The following is a 26,355-nucleotide window of genomic DNA, read 5'->3' on the forward strand; positions in this document are numbered from 1 at the left end:
GAATAAGCAAGCCTACCTTTGATGGATGAGAGATTTAGTTAGGCTTACTCCTTTTGTTTTGTTTTTTATCAGTGTCCAGTGAATATCCACGGATAGGGAGGGAAACAGATTCAATGATGCATGCATTTTTTTTTCTTCAAAACCTAAATACTAATACATTTTATTGGGAGATACTTTATTAACATCAGCCTAATCCCTCCATCACTCCTATATGGCACCTCTGCTCCCCCCACATCTCAGGCTACTTGAGCCGACTTCGCGCTACAAACTCCATCATGTGAAAGCATCACTAATGATAACTGTTATTTTAAAATTCCCCTCACCAACAATCAAAGCCTTAGAATGGATGTTTAAAAAATATTTTCTGCTCAAAATTACTTTATCTTTCAGTCCCCAAAATATTTGCATACTCTTGAGTTAAACCCTGTATGATTGTTGCAGCTGGCAAAGAACAACCCCTGATTACAGCAATAGGTTTTTATCGTAAAATAAAAATTCAGAAATACTTAAACAAGTGTCACCTTTCATATTTTTTATCCTGTCAGCTACTTACATGCTAATGGTATTAGGTCTAGCCATACATGTGAAACTAATTTTAATTAATTTCGATTTAGAAGAAATGAATAGCTACAGAAAGATCAACCCAAGAAAGCTTTTATGAAAGTTAGCTTTTCTTAATGTATTCGTCAATTTTGACTCACATGGCTTTCCAATGTGTCCGGATGAAACAAGATGAGTTGGAATGGCTAGGTCTGAGGTAGTTATGTTAAGCAATTATAAAGCAGATTCATATAGATATTGTCGATTTAAATATTCATTCCCATTACTTATCCGAGAGTATATTGTTGAAAATAGACCTAGGCTAATTGTGTGTGAAAATCAGAAGTCAAATTTAGACCCACTAATTGTGTCATGGAAATTATTTTATTGACCACAGGACAAAATTAGTTTAATTACACATTGCTGTTAGGGAATATTGACGCCTTAATGTATTATTTATCGGCTGTAGGAGATAAAATTATGACACCCCAGTACAGTACGATATGTTAGGTCAAGACTAGAGCGGCAGCAAAGCTAACTTCAAAATGCTTATGCTGTCACGAAACTACAGTTGAGAATAAAATTAGAATTTGTGGACTCATGGGTATATATTTTCCTTACTTTGCAAAGTAATTGTCTTTGATACGTTGAATAAATCTACTCTATTGTAATTTAATATATTTCAAGTATAACATCTTTGAAAGGAAATATTTATTGATTGATATGTAAATAATGTGGCACCTGCATATGGCAATATTTCCATAATGAACAATGAATGAAGAAACTAAGCCAATAGTTCATGAGCTGACTGTAACACTAAAATGATGACCAGTGTTGACAGATTTGTGGACTTCACTCTACCTTTGCTACATACTCTATAAGAGATGATATGCATACTTGTGTATGTAATTTGTATTGGTTGGGACCTGTAGTCACTATGAGACTGTCTCATCTCTCATTCATATAACTGTATCTATCTGGCTCCACAGTAAGGGGTATTGCTATTAGTGGACCATAAACATTAGTGAAAGCTGTTTGCAGCATCTCTTTGTCACCTGTCTGCACCCAATTTTTAGCCTTTTACTTTACCTCATGCCATTTCCTTTCTCCCATCCTGCTGTCCAACCTCTCTTATTACTTCTTCGTGAAACTTTGGGTTTTACTCTCATTACAACTTTAGATTTTTGTACTACATTTATATTCTAGAACTTGTCATTTCGTCGTCTAACTTTTTTTTTACCCTGTAAGTGCTGAATGGCTCAGAGAGCCCCAGTGCTTAGCTATATAGCGTAAATTCCATGAATTCAATCCAGGCCATACAAAGCAGCACTTTTGGCAATGTGGTTCTTTGACTCTCTCAAGTCCTTAAGTTCTCAATTGGATCCTTTAGGCATTTGCACAGTGGAATATTCAGCATATTGGCCTCCGTCCCTAAACATCTCAGTTGTATATAAGATTTATGGGTTTGTAAAGAAACAAGCAGTACTGCTTCACATTCATTTCTGATGAAAAGTGAGATGTGTTATGGGTACATATCAGTGTGTGGTGGTGGTCTTTTCAGTCTGATAGAAAAAGACTGGTGCACCTTGAAGTGTTCATGATGAATGGGTTTATATGAAAAAAATCCCTCTAAATATAGTATTTTTGTTCTAGAAATCATGAGGCACCAGTTAGCAGTATATGTAGTTCATAAACATTTCCAAGTCATTCTAGTGGTCCTATGTTACTCTATTATATACAGCCTGTTTTTATTCTTCCTTGCTGCAGTAATGTTATCTTTATAATAAAGTAAAATTAATATATTGAAGCCATTGTTGTAATGTTGCCTAGATTAAAAGTCAAGTAATGATTGATAATTGAAATAAGCTATGCCAATCACTAGGTACTTTGACCCGTTTTCTGATGTCCTTACCTTTTCATTTACTGATCTTTATCAGCATAAATGAAAGAGTTGGTAAGGAAATAGTAATCTTACGATTTTAAGCATTCAAAAAAATGGGGAAATTATTTGCATTGTACTTGAAAGGTTATTACGTACCCAAATGTTAATGTAGTATATTTTATTTTTCCAAAGGACTTTGAAGGACGTGCTAAAGTTAGAGAATGGATTGGAACACTAGAAGGTATGACTGCAGATGAAACACTGTCCGAAACGCAAGTAAGACAGATGATATTTGACCTTGAATCAGCTTACAATGCATTTAACAGACTTCTCCAACATACATAAACTAGTTATTTCATCCTCATTTCTCATATCCAGTGTTTATATTATCACTGTAAGAGTAATTAGACTTTTTTTTTTTAAGCTATATAAGTGTACACAGTCGACTAAGGGTACTATAAAGTTATCACAATAGCCTTTGTTATTAAACGTAGGCTTATAAATAATTACGGTATGTATTAAAAATTAAGCTATTCTTCCAACAAAAATGAATTTTAGCATATGCCCAGATTATAATTGGTTTTTATATAGAAACTTAATCCTATAAAGCTTTTTTAAGCCATACAACAGATTAAGGTAAATTGTTACCTCTGATTACTCCTCGTCTGTTTTCCTTCCATGATGTTAGGATTTACTTCACCCAAGTCTGTTATTGTAATATTACATAGTATCAATACTGTATAGAATTGTCAGTTACATTAAACAATTACCTAAGATAAAGACCTTGAACTTCCACAAAATGCATTGCATCATTTGGTAACTGCAAAACTTTAGGTGGCAGTTTTAAGTGAGCTTAACTTTTTAAACTAAGTTTTTGTATCTTTTTGTTGACAGCATCAGCTTCTGCAGCTTCTTTCTAGACAGATTTGTTGCCAGTGCAAAATTTGTTTTTCAAACTAAGGCTATGGGACGTATTTCCACATCATATTTGCTTTACTGTTTTTGGGAACAAATATATTAAATGTTTTAAAGGGCATGCTGTTCAGGAAAGGAATCTTGTATTAGTCTCCTAATGATATAGCTGGGGCAAGGCTGGCCTTCATCCCAGGCTCAGCAATGAAATCAATGGTATCCTCAAGTTCATTTTTTTCCAATACTCCTCTGCTGTATGTCACTGTAGGTCCTAGATGTTGTAATCTCTTGGTCTCTAGGCTGAATGAGGTATTAATGGCTAATAACACCTTACTGTTGCAACATTAGTCGTATGTGGCCTTTAGATGAAAGAGTATTTACCGACATAACTGTGGTTAACAGCAATCATAATCCATGTCTAAAAGTTCAAGGTTAATCTCAATTGTGCCTTGCTAAATCCTGTATAGTGCCCATGGATTCTCTGAATGGTAAAAAAAAGTGACAGCTTCAGATCTTACAGCATTGGAAAGCACCACAACCATAATACTTCACATGGATATAAAAGCTGGGTTGACTGTACTTTTTCTTGAATTGTCCAAACCAAAGTAATACCTTGTAACTTGAAAGAGGATGCAAAAAAATTTTAAGTAGCAAGAAATACTGTTTTAACATAAATTCTTTACAATTTAATTTCACAATTTGTTCATTTTTACAAAATTACTTCCATTTTTGTTTCCTACAATGGCTGTCAGTACCTCAAAACAAATTAATTGATAATATCCAAGGCAAAGTAACTTGAGAATTATTGGAATCCATTACTAAAATACAATGGCTAAAATCCAGTACATATACATGTAGAAATTTGGTGGATTTGTCTAAGTGACAAATCTCAATTACATGCTAAAATGTCGTAAAATATTTAAGACAGAAGAAACCAAGAACAAAATGACAATTACTGAAAGACACTGGGAAGTTTAACAAATAATCACAAAAATTCTCTTCAGTATCAATAAATAAAAAGCCAGTTATCAACATTTCTAAATCTAGTCTGTGTAGGAGATAGTGGAATATAAAAGAAATGGTTGAGAAGTGAAATACCAAGAACTGCTATGATTATATTATACAAGTATAGAAACTCCCTTTACTCCAAAATACAAAGAGAGTACATCACGCCAAAGCAGGAAATAATTTTTCTTATTCAAGTAGACCGTGTCTACCAAGAAAACCAAGACATGTCAACAAAAAATTGTTGAAAAGAGTCAAATATTTGTTTTCAAAACCATTTTGGTACAAAGAATAATGTTCAAATAACAGGTGATAATGCTTCTTATAACATTCATGTATGTAATCTACGAACTTTTTAGTCTGTATTCAATATTTACCATCTTAAAAATATAACTATTTACAGTTCTACATTACTGTGATATAACCAGGATTGATCTGCAACTATTATTACTTCAGAAAGTCGTCTTACTTTGTAAAGTATGAGTACTTTCAACATTCTTGAAATAATGAAGTAAGTAATGTAATTTCTCAAAAAACTAAATAATTTGAAGTGCTTTCCCCATAGTCCATCACTTATATTATTCAATTTAAACAACAAATTCTTTTTTTGTTGTACGTTGCTTTTTACATAAAGAGGGTGCACAAGAAGCTATGAAACTCATGATCATAGAGCATTCAAGTTTCCTTAGAATCATAATCATAGGAGTAACACATTCAATAAATAATGTACAGTACAAGGTTATGAAATCAAAATATCACTTTCCTTACAAAGAAAAAAAAAAATTCACTGAAAGCAAAAGCATACCTTTCACTCAATTCAAATTCATTGTATTTGCCACAATAATAGGTATTAATTTTGTCTATCTGGATCCACTTTAAGCTCAAAACTCTGTACAGTGTTTTCACAGACTTGCATAATGCATCAGATTCAGCGAGTCCTCATTTTATCAATAAGGAAAGAATTCAATCATGTCAAAATGAACTAACAAACCAAAATGGATCGGAATCTACCAGGAGTACACTCTTGCATTACCTGACATATCTGAAGACCTTCCTTTCCACGTAATGCACAAGTGAAATTATACTTTTCTACAATTGGTCTACAGATATTTTTAATTCAATCATCATCACTTGCAATCAAACTGTAATAACGGTCACTATCTAATTCAATAGGTGTTGTATTTATTCGTCTCCTGCCTGATAACCTCGAACGTAAATCTACCTGTTTATTTATGTGACCATTACCACTACTTCCAGACCTACGTATATGGGATAGCCTTTCCTGAATACTAGGACCAATCCCTCCTCTTCTAACATTTTTACCCGAGAGACGGTGTTTGAGATCTCTACTGTTCCGTCGCTTCTTTTTCTTTTGTTCTGCATCAGCATACATTCTCATTCGTGGGATCTGAAAAAATACGTTAGTTTTTTTTGTTAGCAATAAAACATGTTTTTTTTCAAATCATGGGCATGATCTCTGTACTGAATACCAGAATAATGTGCGTCACAAGTAGTGGTCAGAATTACAGAAAATACTTGGAATATGAGATTTTTGATAAAAAAAGATGCATTATGATATCAAACAGAGAAGAGATGGGGATATATACAAACCCTAGGCTGTGGGGGTTAACTTTATACACTGCTAAAATATGAATGAACATACATGATGTTACAGGAATAGAACATACCTTTATTTTGCTCTTCCATGGTACAACATCACTATCTTCACTCTCACCACTGCTTTCATAATCATCATAACTTCCATAATCTACTTCTACTTCTTCTTCATCACTGTAGGTCCTCTTCCTTTTCACAGTTTTAGCTGTAAAAGAAATTATGTATACATAATAAAACTATAAAGGACCACTCCAAAGAGTAAGAGTGCAAAATATACATAATGATAGTGGTTCATTGTTGGTTCCGCAGTTAGCAAAACAGCTGTTTACTATTCCTAGTTCAAACTATTTTCTCTGTGTACAATGGTTCACTGATGATGAATAACTTAACAAATCTAAACTAAATGACACAAGAACATCAATTTTTTAATGAAATGCCACACAGGGTAATGTTTATCAGTCTCCTATCAACCACCAAAAGAGAAGATATTGTTCACTTGAATGAATGTGAGATTTCTTAACTCTATAAGCACTATTTTGATAACATGTTTTTATGAAAACAAAATAGCTATCATGATACTTATAAAATTTAATCATGCTGTTCTATTTGCGATTAGTGCGATTTTTTTTTATGAATAAGAGAAATATGTCTTACATTTTTTCTGGTGAAGTCTCAAGAGCTCTTGGTAATCAAACCTGTCATCTTCCTGGCTTTCTTTACGTCCCCAATTCTGCGCAAGTTCACCCCAAGGATTCTTGGCTCTTTCATCAATTCGATTATTCCATCTGCCCTCTTCACGTGCCCGTCTCCTTTGAGCATCAAGCATTTTTCGTCTACCAACTTCACTGATACGTGGCCGTGCTCCTGGGAACAAAGAAAAGTAACAAGTTTAAAAAACCACTGACATTAAAAAAATCTTAGGGCTTCCCACAGGGTTGGTCTGTACCAAGAGTACTCAAAATTCATCATTACACTGTAGTTCTTCAATAATTTAATAACTGGAAAACAACAAATTTTGAAGATTCTGATATAAATTCCTTGGTGAACTCACTTCCAATACTTGATATTTGCTGGTATGTTTACCTGTGCTCATTTTCTGCATACAGCAACTGAGTTATGGAGGCCATTCATTATGTATCCATAGGCTAAATGAGTAATTGCTTCAACATGAAGCTCTTTTCAGCTTACAGAATGGTTGATCTGTTTAATTCTTATTACAGCTTACAAAATGGTTGAACTGTGTAACTTTTATTAAAGATGAATAGCATTTAGAAATGCAAAATAATATCTAACAGTATCTGGTTTTTCATTATTTTTTATAATTGTATTTTTCTTACTGTCTAGAGATTTAGTTGATTTCTGCAAATGACCTCTGACTAGTTAGTGTTTTGGTTTCAATTAGTGACCAATCACTTTAGCCTAATTGATTTTGTAGTTTTCATTGCATATGCTATTGGTAGTAGCTACTTCAGTGAGAGAGGTTAATCAATTTCCTTGTCATCCTTAGTACATTTTGTCTGGATTTATCAAGCTTACTAGGTGCTGTAATAGTGATGGCTAATGTCCCTTCTCTCTCCATGTATCTCCTGACTGGTCAGTGCCAGACAGTTTTCTTGTATGACTTTAAGTAAATCGTATGGTTAACTATTTCTTTAATTGTAGATTTGACTTAGTACCTCTGTTCTAATGAATTCCTTACTGGTTTTAAGTCAATATTAATCTTTGTTCCGTTCAATGTAATTTTCTGTCCTCACCATGCCAATTTTTGCCCCTTTAAGCATTTCTATTGACTATTCCTCAGATTCTGCTGCTGACACTAGGTCATCCTCTTAAAGTAGCTCCCAAAGGCCTCCCTTTCAGAAATCTTTTTAAATTTCCCCCAAGATAAATATCTAAGAGTTAAGCCCTGATCCTAGACTGAGGTTGACATTTAACTCAAATTCACCTGACACAAAAGGCACTGTCATCACTTTAGATCCACTGTCTACTATATTTCAAAGTTATTTTGCTTCAGCATTCCTGCTAATTACCTATTCTATGCTAACTACCTATTCTACCCTTTTCGGTACTGAAAGTGGCTACTGTCATAACTGAGAATGGAACTATCAATAGTCACAAGTAGCTCCATCACTGTCCTTGCCTTGATTTTATCACTCCTCTTCATAGCCTCTTTAATCTGACAAGTGTGAGTTAGAGAAGGCTATGTTCACTAATGCTGAAAAGCTCTTTAACCACTACTTAATCGTAAGTCAATGCTACAAGCATTTATAATTCCCTTGACTGCTTCATAGTTTAACACATGTTGTACTTAGCTGTCAACATTGTTATATTTAAAATTTTCAAAGTATTTCCTATCTACCACAATTATCTTCATATGAACAGAACATATAAAATGGAGAAGTGTGACTAAAAATCAACTATGAATGAATCTTATTACATATACTCATTAATAAATGTAAGGCACTTCTTACACCAGTGACTCTCCTAGTAAACAAAATAAAAAGTATAAGCCAAATTAGCCTTTCAAGGCAGGTGAGAACTCAAGACAAAAAAATAACTGACTTACCTCCAACAAGTCCATAAAGTCTAGGACCAAAGTCTTTTGGGTCTTTTCTATCTTTATAACTAGCAAATCGCAACAAAACAGCCTTGGTCCTAGGACATGGGACACCTAATCTCCATCGTCCTGGAGGAACTGGGATGGGAACATCATTGGTATGAACACTTCCCTGTAAAAATATAGTCAATCCAAAATTATCATGGTAATTAAGTTAATTAACAAATACCAAGAGCTCAATCATGCAGTTGAAATATATATTACAGAAAAATGTATGCAATACATATATAAGTATCAGCATAATACATAATACTCAATCCACCAGCAAGGTAAAGACTATTTATACAATACAAGTTTTTTTTATACACTCATTGAACAAGAATATCTTTAAACGAGAGGAATGCATCCAGAGACATAAACTTGAAACACTTCCAAGGAAGATCCAAATATGTATTCCTAGCTAACTCTATTGGGTAAATGATACTTATGCTTGGTGTGATAGAGTAACAGCTGTACTTTGTGGTTTATTGAGTGAGAATTTACAGCCTTACATCCAAGCAGAAATATTTTCCCATTCCTTACAGAAAAGCTGACCCAAATAAAGTGGCTCTTGGCCACCCAGTTTTCTGAGATCTACCTACATGAACAGTACTAGTGACTGATTTCCATCCTTTTTATTTTTTACGATGAACTGAAGAATTCTGATAGGCATAAATTTCCTATTCTGTAATTGCATTAAGTATAAAAGATGTGTATCTAATTATGAAAATGGCATTAACTAACTTGTTCTGTTGTTCGGTTCCAAAGATGATACTAATGATAGATGAGATTAATACGATTAAGTGCACATAAAACAAAAGATAGCTGCAACTTACCTCTTCTTCCTTTGCAGTATCTGGTTTGGGATCTTCTTCCATCTTCTCAACTTTGACTTTAGGCTTTTTCTTTGCTGCTGTCTTTGTTTTCTCCTTCCCCTGTTCAGATTCATTCTCAGATGAACTGCTGCTACTGCTACTGCTGCTCGAGCTACTGCTTCCACTACTACTACTGCTATCACTTGACGAGCTTGAGGAAGAACTGCTACTGCTATCAGAACTACTACTTCCGTTATTGTCTTTACTTTGTTTTCCTTGCGGTTTCTTTACTTTTTTCTTTTTCTTCTTTTTTTTACCTTTTGACATGTCTTCATCCTCAGAGTCACTCGAGGAATCACGACCCTGTGTGATAAGTTATAATATTATATTAACACAGAGTAAAAAAGTTCCAAATACATAAACTTTCACACAACAAAAGCCAAAAGATGAAATTTTACCAGTACTGTATACTGAAAACTTCTGAAATCTGGAGCATAGTATGGTGTCTGAATAGTGTACATATGTTCAACTATGGTGTCTAAATAGTGTACATATGTTCATTCCTAAAAAAAATTTTATAAGGGCTTTTATAATGAACAACTACTTTATTTTATACAAACTCGTGTATAATATATCTGCCCAATGTTGTAGTGTAAAAGTTCCAAGACTCACCATCTTTTTGTTACACATACACAAGTAAAATGGTTGTATAAAAACACAACTGCCACCTGAAACCTGGAAGACTATGGTGCTTACCGATCACTGGCAAAGGTTGAGCAGTCAACATAGAATATGTACGAAAAGGAATTACTCAAAACGTGGCAGACGGCAACAGTCAAAACAATTCAACTCATGAACACCGGCAGAAAGGACTGAACTGGAGAGAACCTGAAGGATGACTAGATCACTTGGAGGATTCAGAAACAAGTAAGAGGTAACAAAACCCAACAAGGCAGGAAGAACAGATGGCTAAAGTCACAAGACCTCTGAGGAACTGAACAAGGTGGGATCAGAAAGCAAAGTCCCATCTCATCCAGTAACTACTAAGACTCCTGGAACTCGTAGACAAAGATGAGGCCAATGTGCAAAATGGTAGTAGATACTTACCAGCAAAACCATAAGCCATCAAGGAACAACAAACCTGGCAGGAATGGAATAAATCTGAAACAAACAAAAAACTGCAAGGAAACTGCCACAAGAGTGAACACCACAGGATGTCAAGGAACTGGAAAACATGAAGCTGAAGGAAACAAAGAAGACAAACTCCCTGCAGGCGTTGAAAATATGTACTGTGGTACCCGATCATATAAAGGGAAGATTGATCACCCAACACCACCAAGAATCTGAAAGCTACAGGTTCAATCTAGGAAACAGTGGTAAATGGGAAAGCACTGACTTGCGACACAAAATGGACCAAGAATACCAAATTAGGCAAAGGCATATACTGTATGAGTTAAGTGGAAAAAAACATAGAAAGGAAGTGCAGTAGTTGAAGAAATAGAAATGGGGCCAAAACAACTGTCAGCAAAGAATGAGAAAGCACTGCCTTGGACAGGAAAAAAGCAGGCAAAACAAGATAGAAAAAATGAACTTGTGAAAAATCAAATACAACCAAAGTTCCAGAGATAGGAATCAATCTTTCTTATCAGATGGTTAGCTAGTCTTCTCCAATGAACAATTCTGGGACCATGAATAAAACAGTAAAATAACTTTCACGTTTGGCTACATGAGTCCCAATGAGGATATGATATGCATGAGGAATGAAGACATTAGGCAAAAATCAATCAAACAACCAATTAAGTCATTCAAATTCACCGTCCAGAAAGATCTATCTGTTTACAATAATACTTTAAATTCTGAAAAAAATGAGCTAAACAATACCTCTGTAACAATGGCAATTAAACCTTGGGGTTGGAAATCAAAATTTAATCAAAAGTCAATTCTTTATGTATAAAAGCCTCTTTAATTTACCTTTTTGCTTTTTGTACGTTGTTTTGATTTTTTAAGGTCTACTGGTCGAGGTATAATGGGACATGAAAGCCCAATCAGGGCCCTCACTGGGCCTGCATTATCATTCCACTCAACAATACCTGCAAAAATATAATTCTATTAATAACAAATCAGTTTCAAGCTATAATCATTTTCTTTTTGTTTGCATTAACAACTAACATCTACTTTGATTATAACATGAAAAATTACAACTAACATCTACTTTGATTATAACATGAAAAATTCTAACAGTAAATACATGAAGTACAATACATACTAACCCTCACTAACTACAATGAAAATGTAAGGAAATGACTTCACTACTTTATACAATTTTCCTCCTAAAATCAGAACCCATATACCAACTTCATATGAAAAACAAACTACACAACGTACGCTGAATAGCTAGTTAACCATTCATCATCCATTTAGCAGTAAACACCAAACCTAACCAACCAATGCAAAAATTAGTCTGACAATTAGAATAATGATTGGAAACACCCTCCCCCACAACTAGTTCTCTCAGCTCCACCGAAGCGCTTTTCACAGTTAGACAAAAGATATAATGGCAGGTAAACCTATTGATAAAAACTGAAAATGACAAAGGTTAAAATTGCACAAAAAATTCAACAAAAGTCCTTCCTCAACAAAATTTTAAGGGGAAGAAATTAATGGAAAAAAATCTATAAGAATGAAAAGCATAGTACCAACACAAACACATATGGACCTGGAGTTCTTTCTTACCAAGTTATATTTTATATATCATGCATGAAGCATAAATATCAGTGAAATTCAATACAAGTGTGAAGATATTTAAAACTCAGATTCCATTTCATCCCCTGGTAAGTCTTAAAAAAAAAATAACCATATAAGAGTAAGTGACATTCTCTCGTATCATTTTAAGGATGATAATACTCCTCTAACATTATCATGCCCAGTCTTTACAATCAGAAGAGGTTTAAGGTAGGATAAAAATCCATTGAAAACACAGTACTTACAACTTGTGTCGTTAATTCTGTCGACGTTAACGGGTGCATAGGCTTGAAAATACTCTAGTATGGCACTTTTGCTTAATCCTTCAACACCTCGCATATAGAGAGCATCAGAACGGTAATTACCCCTTTCAAAGTCTTCATTAGTAATGTCTAAGCTGAAAGACCATGAACCAAAATTAAAATAAAATTCAAATTTTCAAGACATTGAAGCATAATACTTTCTGCTATCTCAGTGGTTATAGTATACATAAACAATTCTCAATTTTATCAACAAAACATATATACATGCCACTAATAAAAAAAAAAAAAAGGCAGTACCTTTTCAGTAACTTGTTTACTGCTTCTGGGGTACATGCATATCTGGGAGGTTCTGTCACACCAAATCTACGAGCTCGTTCTGACAAGACCTTGTCACTAACCTGGAAAATAGTATCTTATATAAGTAGCCATAATAATTCATGAGAATTAATATTTTAAAGTATACTTTCATATCAACCTGCAACTACATACTGTAAAACAAATAAAATCACGTTTTTATATATAGTACTTAGTTGCTCAACTTACAATACTATACCCTCCAATATTAAAAGAAACAAAAATTACCTCACATATGCCTGAAAGGAACTGTCCACTTCTCTCATATCTCTTCTCTGGCCAGTTAGCTCTCAAGTGCTGAAAAAGACAAAATACATACATGCAAAAAATTTCATAAAATCCCAGATATCTAAAAGACAGCTTAATTATTTCATAGCATACTGTCTACTACTAAAAAACTACAGACAACTTTACATTTTATATGAAATATCTAAAATGTAAACATTTATTCACTGAACACTAGTCTTGAACAGCAACTGGAAACGGTAGAGGGTGAAGGTTTTCAGTAACATCCTATTATACCTACAAAATAGAAAAATTTTATTTTGTTATAGAATAATGAGACTACATCTAGAGTTGAAAGTCTTGCTGAAGAAAAAATCTTAAAACACATTTGTGTTTCATATTTCTGTTCAAGTGTCACACCTTATAAATGGACATTAATTGAGGTTGAACGTATGATACAAATCTACAGTGTATACTAAGTAAAAGATGAGGAATGAACTTCAGTGCTATTGAAAAGGAGAAGTGTCATCAAAATCCTGCCCCATCTACTCCAATGTTAAATTAGGGCACTGGTAATTTACAGTACAATTTACAGAGTCTTCAATAACTTGATAATTACTGGAAACAAACCAGCAACTGCAATACTTGTGAAAAGACAGAAAAATGTCTTTGCTAAGTTCTCCCATATTGAGTGTGGAGACAACAGAAAAACCAAGTTTAACCTTGAATATATGTTGATCCTACCCCAAGACAGTGTTCTTCACATACCTGGATATTAGGAAAGCTTCAAATATATAATAAAAAATTCAGCATGGTCTTGACGAGACTTCATGGAAGTTTACATGAACTTCTGGGAATTCATATTATGAGAAGATTCTACTAATGAAAATGGGGTACAATAGTTCAACAATAAATGTCCAATCATTAGACAGAATGTACAAGCAAACAATATTTGTCAGATTACTCACACAAACACTGGTGAACAGGGAAACACCTTACATACCTAAGTTAACAAAAAAATGCTATCGTACAGCAAGAGATTAGTGTTAAGAGCATAAGGGGCATTATCCATAAGAAGCTGTGTTATGACCTTGACATCAATATAAATGCAAACAGATGTGAATTAGCACTACTAGACAAATATTCTGTAGCATACTAAGTACAATAACAGAAGTACAGTATATACAGAACATAAAATATCGTTATTGTATATTCTTCATATAAATGTGTTGTACATACATTTATATGAAGATGAATTCAGCTTCAGATAAATATCCAGTGGCCATGCCATAGCAAACATGCGCAAACATATCACATTCGACTTTACTAATGTATGTTTGTGATAAACATGCAAACTTTAAAATCTGTCCTGCTCGGAGTGGACCTTATCCAAATCCCATTTACCAAAATGATATTGTTATTTTACAATAAAGTTTTGTACATACTTACCTGGCAGATATATACTTAGCTTACGTCTCTGACGTCACGACAGAATTCAAAACTCGCGGCAAATGCGACAGGTAGGTCAGGTGATCTACCCCACCCGCCGCTGGGTGGCAGGTATATGAACCAATCCCCCCTTTCCAGTCATAATTTTTCTTCCACCTGTCTCCTGAGGGGAGGCTGGGAGGGCCATCAATCGTATATATCTGCCAGGTAAGTATGTACAAAACTTTATTGTAAAATAACAATATCATTTTTGTACATGAACTTTCCTGCCAGATATATACTTAGCTGATTGACACCCTTGGTGGAGGGAAAAAGACAGAGGTAACAAGGAAAAAGGGGAAACAACATCTGTTGTAGGATACTAACAAACCTTGGTTCTTACCTGATAAGGCTGAAGACTTCATAGTTACTGTCTATTAGTCTGCAAAGCCTGAAGAGCTACAGCGAGGGCGTGACCTACAGCTGAAAAGACTCTTTGGGTCTACCGAAGGGATTTGATATCCACTTACTCAGTAGAATCCAAGTCGGATCATGTCAATGGGGATTCGCCCTCTTAAATGACAGAGCCTGACCACTACCAATGCAGGGAGCTCTAGCACAAACAGATCACCTAACCATTCTAAATGTTAGCAATACGAATAGAAAGAGATGCCTACCCGCATCCTCTTTCAAACAACCATAAAAACACAACACAAACAATAGGGGAAAAAATTTACAAAGGATATGCTTCAGCTCCCTGCCCCAGCACCGAATCCGCCGATACATACGGGCCTAACGCGAAGCACTTCTCGTAAGTAATCTTGACGTCTCTAAGGTAGTGGTTCGTGAATACTGAATTGCATCTCCAGAATGTTGCTTTCATCAGATTCTGGAGTGACATATTCTTGTTGAAAAGCCAAGGACGTCGCAATGGCTCTTACCTCGTGAGCCTTGACTTTCAAAAGCTTGAAGTGATCCTCACCGCAAGCCAAATGTGCTTCCTTCACGAGGCTTCTAATAAAGAAGGACAAAGCATTTTTAGACAATGGTCTACTGGGATCCTTAACAGAGCACCAAAGTCTGTCCTTAATGCCCTTAAGAGACTTCTTCCGCTGGAGGTAGTATCTTAAAGTCCTCACAGGGCAAAGAGTTCTTTCTGGCTCTTCCCCTACCAGGGGAGCTAAGCCTAGAACCTCAAAACTCCTTGGCCAAGGATTTGAGGGGTTCTCGTTCTTAGCTAGAAAAGAAGGAAGGAAGGAACAAATCACGGAATCTCCTTTGAAACCAAACCTACCCTTCCTTCTAGAGCATGAAGCTCACTAACTCTTTTGGCAGATGCTAAAGCCAAAGAAACAGAGCCTTCTTCGTAAGATCCTTGAAAGAAGATGACTGGGGAGGTTCGAACTTCGAGGACCTCAGGAAACGAAGAACCACATCCAGGTTCCAGCTCGGAATTTGAGACGAGGGTTTCTTGCAAGTTTCAAAAGATCTTAGCAGATCATGTAGATCTTTGTTGTTGGAGATATCTAAATTCCTGTGCCTAAACACAGCTGCTAACATGCTCCGATATCCTTTGATGGTCGAAACTGCAAGACCGCATTTTTCCCTGAGAAAAACCAGGAAATCTGCGATTTGGGTCACAGAGGTACTGGAAGAGGAAAGCTTCTGGTTTCTGCACCAACGGCGAAAGACGTCCCACTTCGACTGGTAGACACTAAGGGTAGAGGGCCTTCTAGCTGATGCGATAGCCTTCGCTGCCTTAGCTGAAAACCCCTTCGCTCTGACAAGACTTTTGACAGTCGAAAGCCAGTCAGATTGAGAGCGGGGGGTTTCTGTGATACCTGTCGAAGTGGGGTTGTCTGAGCAGATCTACTCTTTGTGGAAGAGCTCTTGGAAAGTCCACTAGCCATTCCAGTACCTCTGTGAACCAATCTTGGGCCGGCCAGAATGGAGCAAACCAGCGTCATCCTTGTCGCTTCCGAGGCCGCAAACTTTCTGAGTGTTTGACTCAGAATCTTGAATGGAGGAAAAGCATAGACGTCCAGACCTCTCCAGTCTAGAAGGAAAGCATCGACTGACACTGCTCCTGGGTCCGAGATCGGGGAGCAGTAGAGGTCTATTCTCTTGTTCTTTGCTGTCGCAAAAAGGTCGATATGAGGTCTGCCCCATAAACCTCCACAGGTCCTGGCAAACTTCTGAGTGCAGAGTCCACTCCGAGGGGAGCACTTGATTCCTCCTGCTCAGGAGATCTGCTCTGACATTCCTTTCTCCCTGTACGAACCTGGTGAGGAGAACGATCTTCCTTGCCTGAGACCACAACAGCAAGTCCTTCGCTGTTTCGTACAGGGAGAAAGAGTGTGTCCCCCCCTGCTTTCTTATGTAAGCCAAGGCTGTGGTGTTGGTCCCGAGTTGACCTGAACTATAGCATTTCGGACGTGGGGCTCGAAGGCTTTTAACGCCAACCACACTGCCATCAACTCTTTGTTGTTGATGTGCCAGGACACCTGTTTCCCCCTCCCAGGTGCCTGACACTTCTCTTGACCCTAGGGTCTCACCCCAACCCGTCTCCGACGCGTCGGAAAAACAATACTTGGTTCGGGTTTGGCATGTACAGAGACAGACCTTCTGCAAATCGGAGAGGATCTGTCCACCACAGAAGGTCCTTCTTGATTCCTTTTGATATCCTGAAGGAGAATTCAAGGTCTAGAGAGAGACACCTCCAGTTCCGGTAAAGGAAGAATTGGAGAGGTCTGAGATGCAACCTTCTAGAGAAACGAATTGCTCCAGCGAGGAAAGTGTCCCCAACAGACTCATCCACTCCCTCGCTGTGCATGCATCTTTCTCTAGGAAGGTCGTTAGTTTCTCTTGGCAACGAGCAATCCTCTCTGGTGACGGATATGCCCGAAAATCCGGAGAAACCATCCGAATCCCCAGATATATCAGCTCTTGACTGGGGATTAATTGTGACTTCTGGAAGTTCACCAGAAGCCCCAACGAACTTGCTAAAGTCAGTGTCTTTTGTAGGTCCTCCAGACATCTTTCTTGTGAGCTTGCTCTGATCAGCCAATCGTCTAGATAGAGAGACAGCCTCACTCCCTCCAAATGTAGCCACTGCGCTACATTCTTCATTAAACCCGTGAAAACTTGAGGGGCTGTCGAAAGGCCGAAGCACAAGGCCCTGAATTGGAAGATCTTCCCCTCCCACCATGAATCTCAGAAACTTCCGTGAAGAAGGATGGATAGGCACATGGAAGTAAGCGTCCTGAAGATCTAGGGACACCATCCAGTCCCCTGGACGAAGAGCCGCCAACACTGAAGAAGTTGTCTCCATGGCGAACTTCCTTTTTTCTACGAAGACATTCAGGGCGCTTACATCCAGAACCGGTCTCCATCCTCCTGAGCTCTTGGGAACTAGGAACAGTCTGTTGTAAAAACCCGCAGAATGAGGATCTTTCACTAGTTCTATCGCCTCCTTCTCCAGCATAAGATCTACTGCTGAGAGAGGGCTTGATTCATGATGGGGTCCTTGTACTTGGCTACCAACTCCCTCGAGTCGTCGTCAACGGAGGTCTTGATAAGAAAGGAATGAGGTAGCCTTTGCGGACAATCGAGAGTGACCAGTTGTCCGCCCCTTTCTGGGCCCAGACGTCGGCAAACTTCAGAAGTCTGGCACCCACTGATGTCTGGAGGACTTGAATCCTACTTCTTCCCTCTGATGGATCTAGAGAAGGTCTTCCCTCGTTTAGTGGGTCTAGATCCTCTAGAGGAAGAAGCTCTGGCAGGAGGGACTCCTCGAAAGGGCTCCTGCCTAACTGGAGTCTCTCTCTTGGTTTTAGCTTGGAAAGAAGAGTGAGCTTCCTGGTAGACTGGGCTAGCATGTCCGGGTGTGTTTAGCCTTAGCTGAAAGGGCACAAGAAACATCCTGAACGATCTTCTTAGGGAAGAGTTGAGGAGAGAGCTGAGAATACAGGAGAGAGGCTCTCTGAGCATGCGATACTGATTTCGTCAGGAACGAACAGTACACAGATCTCTTCTTGATCACTCCCGCTCCGAAAAGTGAAGCTACTTCACTCGATCCATCCCTCACTGCCTTGTCCATACACGTGAGAACACTGATAAGATCCTCAGGAGAAATGGAATCCGGGGTCTGTCGTCTTCTTGGCCAAAACGCCCAAAGACCAGTCTAGGAAGTTAAACACCTCCAGGACTCGGAACATTCCCTTCAACAGGTGGTCAAGCTCATTCATCCCCCATGTCGTCTTAGCAGACATGAAGGGCAGAGCGTCGAGAGAATCCACCAGTGAAGAGAAGTCCGAGTCTGCCGAGGATGGAAGAACGAGGCCCAAGGGTTCTCCCGATTCATACCAGAATCCTAGTTTCCCAGTAAGCTTAGAAGGAGGAAAGAGAACACCGTCTTCCCTTTCTCTTCCTTCGAAAGAAGCCACTCACCAAAACCTCTAAGCGCCTTCTTCATAGAGATTGCAGGCTTCATCCTGACACAGGATGAAACCTTCGAAGTTTTCGAAGTCGAAAATAACGAAAGAGGCGAGGGCGGGGCGACAGGAGAAAGGGCGTCTCCAAATTCCTGAAGCAACAGGTCCGTCAAACGCTTGTATGAAGAAACGGAGGAATCTTTAGGAATTTCTTCTTCCGAGGGATCCTGTTCTTCTTCCGCCGAAGATCCTTCACGATCCTTACGATGAAAGGCTGTCTTGTCCCTCAGCCGAGAGTCCATCCTTGGAAGAACGTCTGGAAGAACTCTGACATCTAACCGGGGAAGTTATAACTTCCGTTGAGCTTCTGCCTGAAAACTCCTTCTTGTCAGGATGAGGGCGTATTCTAGGCTCTTGGCGCCTAACGAACGCAGGGCGAAAATCTGGCAAAGAGCGCCTATCAGGCGAAGAGCGCCTATTAGGCGAAGAGCGCCTATTAGGCGAAGAGCGCCTATTAGGCGAAAAGCGTCTATCAGGCTCCTGGCGCCTGTCTAAAGGAGAGCGGCTGCCTGGCAAAGAAAAGCGCCTGTCCATGCGGGAAGCGATTATCAGGCTCTTGGCGCCTGCTGCAAGGAGAGCGAATCTCTGGCGACGAGCGCCTACCAGGCGAGAAGCGTCTGACAGATTCCCGGCGCCTAACTCGAGGAGAGCGAAAATCGGGAGAAGAGCACCTTGAAGGAGAAGAGCGCCTACCAGGCTCTTGGTGCCTGCTAAGCGAAGGGCGGCTGACAGGAGAAGAGCGCCTGTCTACCAAAGGGCGTCTGGTCACAGGAGAGCGAAAGCCTGAAGGAGAGCGGCTACCATGAGAAAAAGCCTACCAGGCTCCTGGCGTCTGCCAGCGGGAGAGATCCTGTCTCGAGACGAGCGCCTGTCAGGAGAGGCTCGTCTACGGGAAGCCATGCCCCTTGTCCGACGGAGAAACGATGTCCGCAGGAGAGGCGCCTGTCCTTTGAAGAGCGCCTCGTACTACGATCCACTCCTGGAGAGAGGGCGGTTACTGACGAATAGCGTAAGCCTGGAGAAGAGCGCCTGGACTTCTTTACCGGGAGCGAGACGTCCTTCCTACGACCAGAAGTCACAATCAAGGAGTCAGCCAGAGCCGTAATCTGCGCCTGCAGACTAGCCAACACACGTGTAGGAGACTTAACAAAGTCCTTCACGGGAGACGCAGCTCGATCCTTACTAGGAGAGCGAAACTCCAAAGAAATCCTCGGTTTCTTGACATCCAATCCAGGATCTTCCGAAAAAACTTCAGGGCTGGAGGGGAGAGCGGAAGAAGCCTGCAGGCTCTCTTCGACGGCCGAGAAGCTTCCGAGGAGCTCCAACCACGTTTGGGCGAAGGAGAAGGCGAAGACGAGAAGCATTGCCGTAAGACTTCTCTCTTGGCGCGATCCAAGGTAGCCTGGGATCGAACATCAGGCGCTACCGAGGGGACGGCCCTGACCGGTGGGGGTTCTCCCTAACCTTCCTGCGGCTTTCGACTTTCCTCCTCCACTGGGTCTGGGAGTCTGGAAAGGAGGTCTAGGCCTAGAAGCATTAGGGAGCCGATCAGACGCACCCTCCACTGCACTGGGATCACTGCACAAATTGCTATCACTCTTACTTCTAGCACTTTAATTTTCAGCTCCATGCTGCGAATAGTAGCTCTCATAGTGTCCACCTCCGAAGGCGCATCTTCGGTTCGGTGCAGGAAAGCAGGGGCTGAAACTGGTAAAGGCGCTACCGTCTACAACAGGGTTATCAACTTCAAACTCGCTAGCGCGAGACCTACTAGAACTCCTAGATGAAGCTTTCCTAACCTTGTCCTTCTCAAGCTTTCTTACATAAGAAGAAAGCGCCATCCATTCTTCTTCATTCAAATTACCACATTCATTACAAGGGTTAATAAATGAGCAGTCATTCCCCCTACACCTCATGCATACTGTGTGAGGGTCTACCGCAGCTTTCGGTAGCCTCACCTTACAATCGCTAACAGAACAAACTCTGAACATAGTTGATTTCTTAATTTCCAAATCAGACATAATGAAATTCCAAGAATAATCAAAAGAATAATCCAAAACCGGTCCACAAATCGCAAATGCCAAGCCAAGGAGCAGGTACTTCACCAAAAGTCCGATGAAACAATCCAGGGCGAAAACGAGTAATAATCCAAAATCGAGAGGTATCGACAACAGATGTAGTCGACACCGGCGACAGAAAAATTATGACTGGAAAGGGGGGATTGGTTCATATACCTGCCACCCAGCGGCGGGTGGGGTAGATCACCTGACCTACCTGTCGCATTTGCCGCGAGTTTTGAATTCTGTCGTGACGTCAGAGACGTAAGCTAAGTATATATCTGGCAGGAAAGTTCATGTACAAAAATATAGTTTAAAGGAAGATTATATTTTTTAGACAAAATTCCTTAAAAACTATTTATAGCATGTGTGACATGAGAATTTCCAACATATGTACTCCCATGCCTTCAAATGCCCACTTATAAAATATTAAACACACATTTATTTTTTATTGGTAGCACTGTGTACCACATCACCTATGCAAATAAGAAACTTGAACTACTCAGATATGCAAAAAACCACTTGAGCTGTCTAAAATTTAAATAAAAAGCTTCACCATTATGATGTGTACTAACATAACTTGACGCAGAAAATATACCAACAATGGATAAAATATGCCAATAAGGACTAAAACAACATAGTAAGTCATCTTTCACCTTGGCACTCATAAGACACTTTAACCAAGCTCAATACAGAGCACACACATAAAAAAAAAAAAAAAAAAAAAAAAAAAAAAAAAAAAAAACACCCAATCACCAAGTATGTTCTAGGTGGCAAACTATATCTTTATTCTTTGATCAGCAAATGAGTGGAACAGTGATGAGCAATTCAACTTCCTCAGAGCTACTCTCCTAAAGTCACATTTAACAGACTATTCTTGTATGTCTTCGCCAAAAAATTATTAAAACAACCTAAAGTCAGTACATTTATCCATGTAAAACCTATAAAAGTCACTATTCAAGGTAAATGAACGCTATTTTCTCCCCTAAGCCCGAGAGAAAAACACAAGGCGAAAGATCTAAGTAATCAATGAACACTTAAGCATAACATGAATTCCAGTTTTTGCAGTAAAAAGAACTACACGTAATCAATTCCATCATTTACACTAAAATAAATTCTGTGACTTTTTCACAATATGTATTATTAAAATAATCATGAACAGTAAAAATTCATTTCCTTGTGTACATGACAAAGAAAGCTGAATATCCCAATAAAAATTAAAGATACAGGAGAACTAAATAAATAAATGGGGGAAAATCATCAGCTTACCTGGCAAAGAAAGATACTGTCAAAATGACAAATACAGACGTGAAAACATACAAAAAACAAGTCAGCCAGATAAGCACAGGCATGTGCAAAATCCTTGAACAAAATATTTTTCACCATATACTTCTGAAAATCACTGCTTCACTCATCAACAATGTATTAAAAAGTTCAAGATATGTAAAATAAGGGTTTGTTATAATGCATAAAACCTCTTTTTTATAATATAAAAAATATAAATAAAGTAACATCAGGGATGAATTTCTTTAATATTTCAAGTAATTTTAAATACAACAATAATAAAATGCAAGCTCTTTAAAACATTTCATATATTACAAGATTTAGATACAGTATTCCAGGCTACAAATCACTCCTTGATCAACAATATTTGAACTACGAGCATCAAGAAGATTACTATACTTTTCTAAATATCATGGCTGCAACCTCTTGATATCAGTGTTACTTTGATTAATTACCAATTTTATACAGTATTTATAAATTACTTTTAATCAAGAGTGCAATAAAATACAATAACATTCTGCGAGACATAAGCTGTTGATCATAGATGTGTCGATCAATTTCTCCCAGTTTTTTTAATAAGGCCCTTTTGAGAAGAAAAATGGATCTAGGGGGTTCAATGTCCTGAATTCCTGAAGGTCAGCTGGGAAGAATAAATCAGAGAAATCTCTGAAAGCAATGGCTGTCCCTCATAAAACACCTTGTCCTGTAATTCCTCACAGAAATGCTTCAGTGTCCTGCCCGAGGAGAGTGAGTAACCTCACTTGGTGAATAAAAGGTCAGGACACCCTCAACAATCACCTACTATGAGATTCAGGGTCTCTGTAACTCGGTTTTTTGGACTTTGCTCCTTGTCAAAGCATCGGATGTAGCTGAAAGTTGACATATGTATATTTTACAACCACAAACAAATTTTGTCAGCATTATCAATAACCTAAACCCGATAGTTTTAATTTTTATAGAGTAAAAATGATCTAGCCGATGCCATGGCCAATGATTACAAGCCATGAGTCGAAAAACATTCATTACATAAGCAAGCTAAACACCTTTTGACGAAATGTTGCCCTGCCCATCCGCCAGAGAGAAACTCCATCGGCTCTGAAACCCAAAGACTTTAATGAATGGCGGAACGATACATAGATGTGGGTGGAGTATCAGTGCTAGCGTAGTAATACTACTGTAGCAGTAGTGCCACAACAGTATAGCAGTAATATACATGAATTAAATGTTTAGGCCAACTGCTGGGATCCTTGAGGATCATTTAGCACTTCTTACAACTACTCGAGAAATTAGTTTTTACAGCATGGTAGCCCATGATAGCCTCAGTGTTATCCTGAATTATAACGAGGCGAAAGTGGGTGGAGCCTCATGAAGTCATCATTCTGACGATAATTATTGGTGAAGGTTTAAAGCCAATATACGGTACCAGCTATCTTTTTTCAGTAAATAGGTAGATAGCCAATAAATAAAAATTGTTTGACATTGGATATAGCAGTTATCAAATCAAGCTTGTCTACTATGTTTTTGAAAATTACCAACTATTCCCTACATCTTGTCAATCTGATTGTGACCTATAAAGTAGACTGTAATTTCTTAGGAAACCTATTTTGGGAGTTAGACTAATAATTGAAGTGTTTTTGTATTTATTAAAATATGTGTTGGTTTGTTCATTATGACAATTATCAGTGGAGAGGTTCCAGAGTTCATAAAGGTGTACTGCTTTGCTTATATTTAAATTTGTATGTCATTGTTGCCAGAGTTTTAGCCTTCGTTATGTATAACCAATCATCCATCGAGAAAGAGGGAAGAAATGCTGTCATAAGTTACGTAATGAGTGCAATCGAAACCTTTTCTCTGAGTAAGTTGGCCCGTCTTCAAAAAAAGTCACTTTTACATTATAAGTACCAAATTTATTCAACCTACGTAATTCAGAATACAGTCAAAATTTATGTGTAGATATATGTATTCAGAATAAGCATTATATTTATGAAATGCATAGATAAAAAGTTATTTGCGAAAAAACCGTGTTACAGGGACCCTGAATCTCATAGTAGGTCCCTATCATGGGTTTCCTGGGATGGCAATAAAGAATCTAACAAATAAGGGGATAGCATACATCAATATTATAGACCTGAAGTGTACCACACTTTTCCATCCTCAACAATGATGTAGTACTTGAGGTTGTTGAGAGTCACTCTAACAAGAATAGGACAAAGCCCTTTGCAATTCTCCTCCTCCAAAAGTTAAGCTCAAGGTCAAACTTTTTCACCTTTGGATTCCTTATGAGATTTCTCTACTAGTACCACCTGGTCTCAAGGAGTCAAACCTGGTCTTTTTGCTCGGGGTAGTATCGTCTAATGAAAGTCCTTAATGCCCAAATGCTTCCTTTCGGACAAGACTGTTGAATCCTGAAGCAGTTGGAAAGGGAGGATTCTTTCTTACAAAGAATAAAATGGAAAGCTGTCTTGCTGCATGAATTTTCCTTCCTCTGCTCATTGACTGTATCAATTCCCATGGCAGCAAAGTGGATCCCAAAACTGTTCCTTACCAGGCAGGTCTGTGGTGGTAGAGTGTAGCATCTGCAAAAATGCAGCAGCTTACAGAAGAATTAGCAAAGTTGGCAGCTAAAAAGGCAGAGGTAAATCACTTGGGCATAGGAATGACAGGATGTCAAGACCTGGGCAAATGGCAGAAAACATGAATGTTGATTCTTTTTCTGCCTAGGAGGCAAGTGAGCACAGGTGGATCAGACTGCAGAATGAGGGACAATCTCATATATTCCCCATCCCTTCTCAGGACAGTGCTGACCTGTTGCCAGTTGAAAAGCCCATGAATCTTGGAGGCACCACAGTTACACGCTCTCTTCTGTGAACATCTGAACCACTGGTCTATGCCCAACAAATATACAGGCCCAGTAAGTTTTCTGCACAGGACACTGCTGTTTTTGAAAAGATGTGAAAGAAGCTATTAGGACGTCAAAAAAAACATAGCCATGGGAATAAACTTTAGTGAACCCTAATGAGCCATCCCTATACATACATAGCACTTCACCACCATCCCAGTTCTACACCAAACATAGAAAAAATTAGATATAGATCAACACACAAATAAAAACAAAACATTACTTAAAAGAATAATCCAGCATCAAAACAGACACAATTTCCAAATTACTTTACACAAGGAATGAAACAAAATTAACCTGAGGAGTATTCAATGTTTACAGTCCAAACAAAAAAATTTTAAAATTATGATTACAATAATTTCCCAAAAATGTTTCCAAGGAAGTGAATGAAAAGAAGAAACCATACTAAGATTCCCATACTCTGTGACGTGGATAACTTGGAGAGGAGTGTTGAGTCATCCACACTTACAGTTTGTGAACTTCTGATCTAATGATCACTATAGCTTCTAAGGAAAACCGTGTAAACTGTGCTGTACATACAGAGGCAAATGAATGTAGGATTACTGTACCCAAGAAAATCCCTTACAATTTCATATGTGAACAAAATTAGGTGCAAGCATTATCAATGAACTAAATAAAATAAATTAATGGATTAAAAAACCCTGTGGGGCATATTAAGTCAAGAGAATGTGATAGGTGATAACTCCCAAAATTACAAATTCAAACACCAATTCTTTCTTTTCACTGTCATATCTAATACGTACTTATCACAATTCAAAAGTATATAATACATTTAACCAAAGGTGTAAAATTGAACAGATGAAAGGAAGTTTGGGTTTGATACTTCTGCATCACAAGGTTCTCAAAACTGTGGCTTTTCTGATGTTATATGGAGTCTCCCTCTAGAAAGAAAACTAAGGATTTTTTTTTTGTCTTCTGATAACTACACTTAGCTAACTAATGCCTATAAAGGGCAGTACAGCATATATAAGGAGGTTTGTAAAGTGTACAAACAAATGAAGATAAATGTAAAGCCAAGTAATAGAAGTGATGGTAAGACAAAGAATGACACAAAGCACCATGAATCAGACAATAAAGGATTAATGCAAACAATGCTATATGAAAATTACTCTAAATCTGGAGTACCTATTCTATGCATTAACCTCCTGAAAGTGTTCCAAAGCTCTTATCAAATAAAGCTTCGATTCATTTCTTTCAAAGAATCACATTAGTATATCTTAAA

The 26,355-nt window shown here is 38.1% G+C and overlaps 2 protein-coding genes across 4 annotated transcripts in view; one reads left to right on the forward strand and one right to left on the reverse strand.

The window, feature by feature from the left end:
- The window catches only part of LOC135207472 (vacuolar protein sorting-associated protein 28 homolog), a 72,691-nt gene extending 69,699 nt beyond the window's left edge, over positions 1-2,992 (forward strand). For both annotated transcript variants that reach the window (XM_064239205.1, XM_064239206.1), the window contains exon 7: positions 2,615-2,992. In XM_064239205.1, the coding sequence (XP_064095275.1) occupies positions 2,615-2,767 (153 nt within the window). In that variant the 3' untranslated portion in view covers positions 2,768-2,992. The remainder of the gene's footprint in view (positions 1-2,614) is intronic.
- A 1,444-nt stretch (positions 2,993-4,436) lies between these two features.
- The window catches only part of LOC135207471 (nuclear cap-binding protein subunit 3-like), a 57,721-nt gene continuing 35,802 nt past the window's right edge, over positions 4,437-26,355 (reverse strand). For both annotated transcript variants that reach the window (XM_064239202.1, XM_064239203.1), the window contains 9 exons: positions 12,955-13,023; positions 12,670-12,770; positions 12,355-12,506; positions 11,339-11,457; positions 9,389-9,730; positions 8,523-8,685; positions 6,611-6,820; positions 6,028-6,161; positions 4,437-5,747 (listed from right to left, as the gene is read on the reverse strand). In XM_064239202.1, the coding sequence (XP_064095272.1) occupies positions 5,457-5,747; positions 6,028-6,161; positions 6,611-6,820; positions 8,523-8,685; positions 9,389-9,730; positions 11,339-11,457; positions 12,355-12,506; positions 12,670-12,770; positions 12,955-13,023 (1,581 nt within the window). In that variant the 3' untranslated portion in view covers positions 4,437-5,456. The remainder of the gene's footprint in view (positions 5,748-6,027; positions 6,162-6,610; positions 6,821-8,522; positions 8,686-9,388; positions 9,731-11,338; positions 11,458-12,354; positions 12,507-12,669; positions 12,771-12,954; positions 13,024-26,355) is intronic.

This window comes from Macrobrachium nipponense, chromosome 32 (genome assembly GCF_015104395.2).
Source record: "Macrobrachium nipponense isolate FS-2020 chromosome 32, ASM1510439v2, whole genome shotgun sequence".
Lineage (NCBI taxonomy): Eukaryota > Metazoa > Arthropoda > Malacostraca > Decapoda > Palaemonidae > Macrobrachium > Macrobrachium nipponense.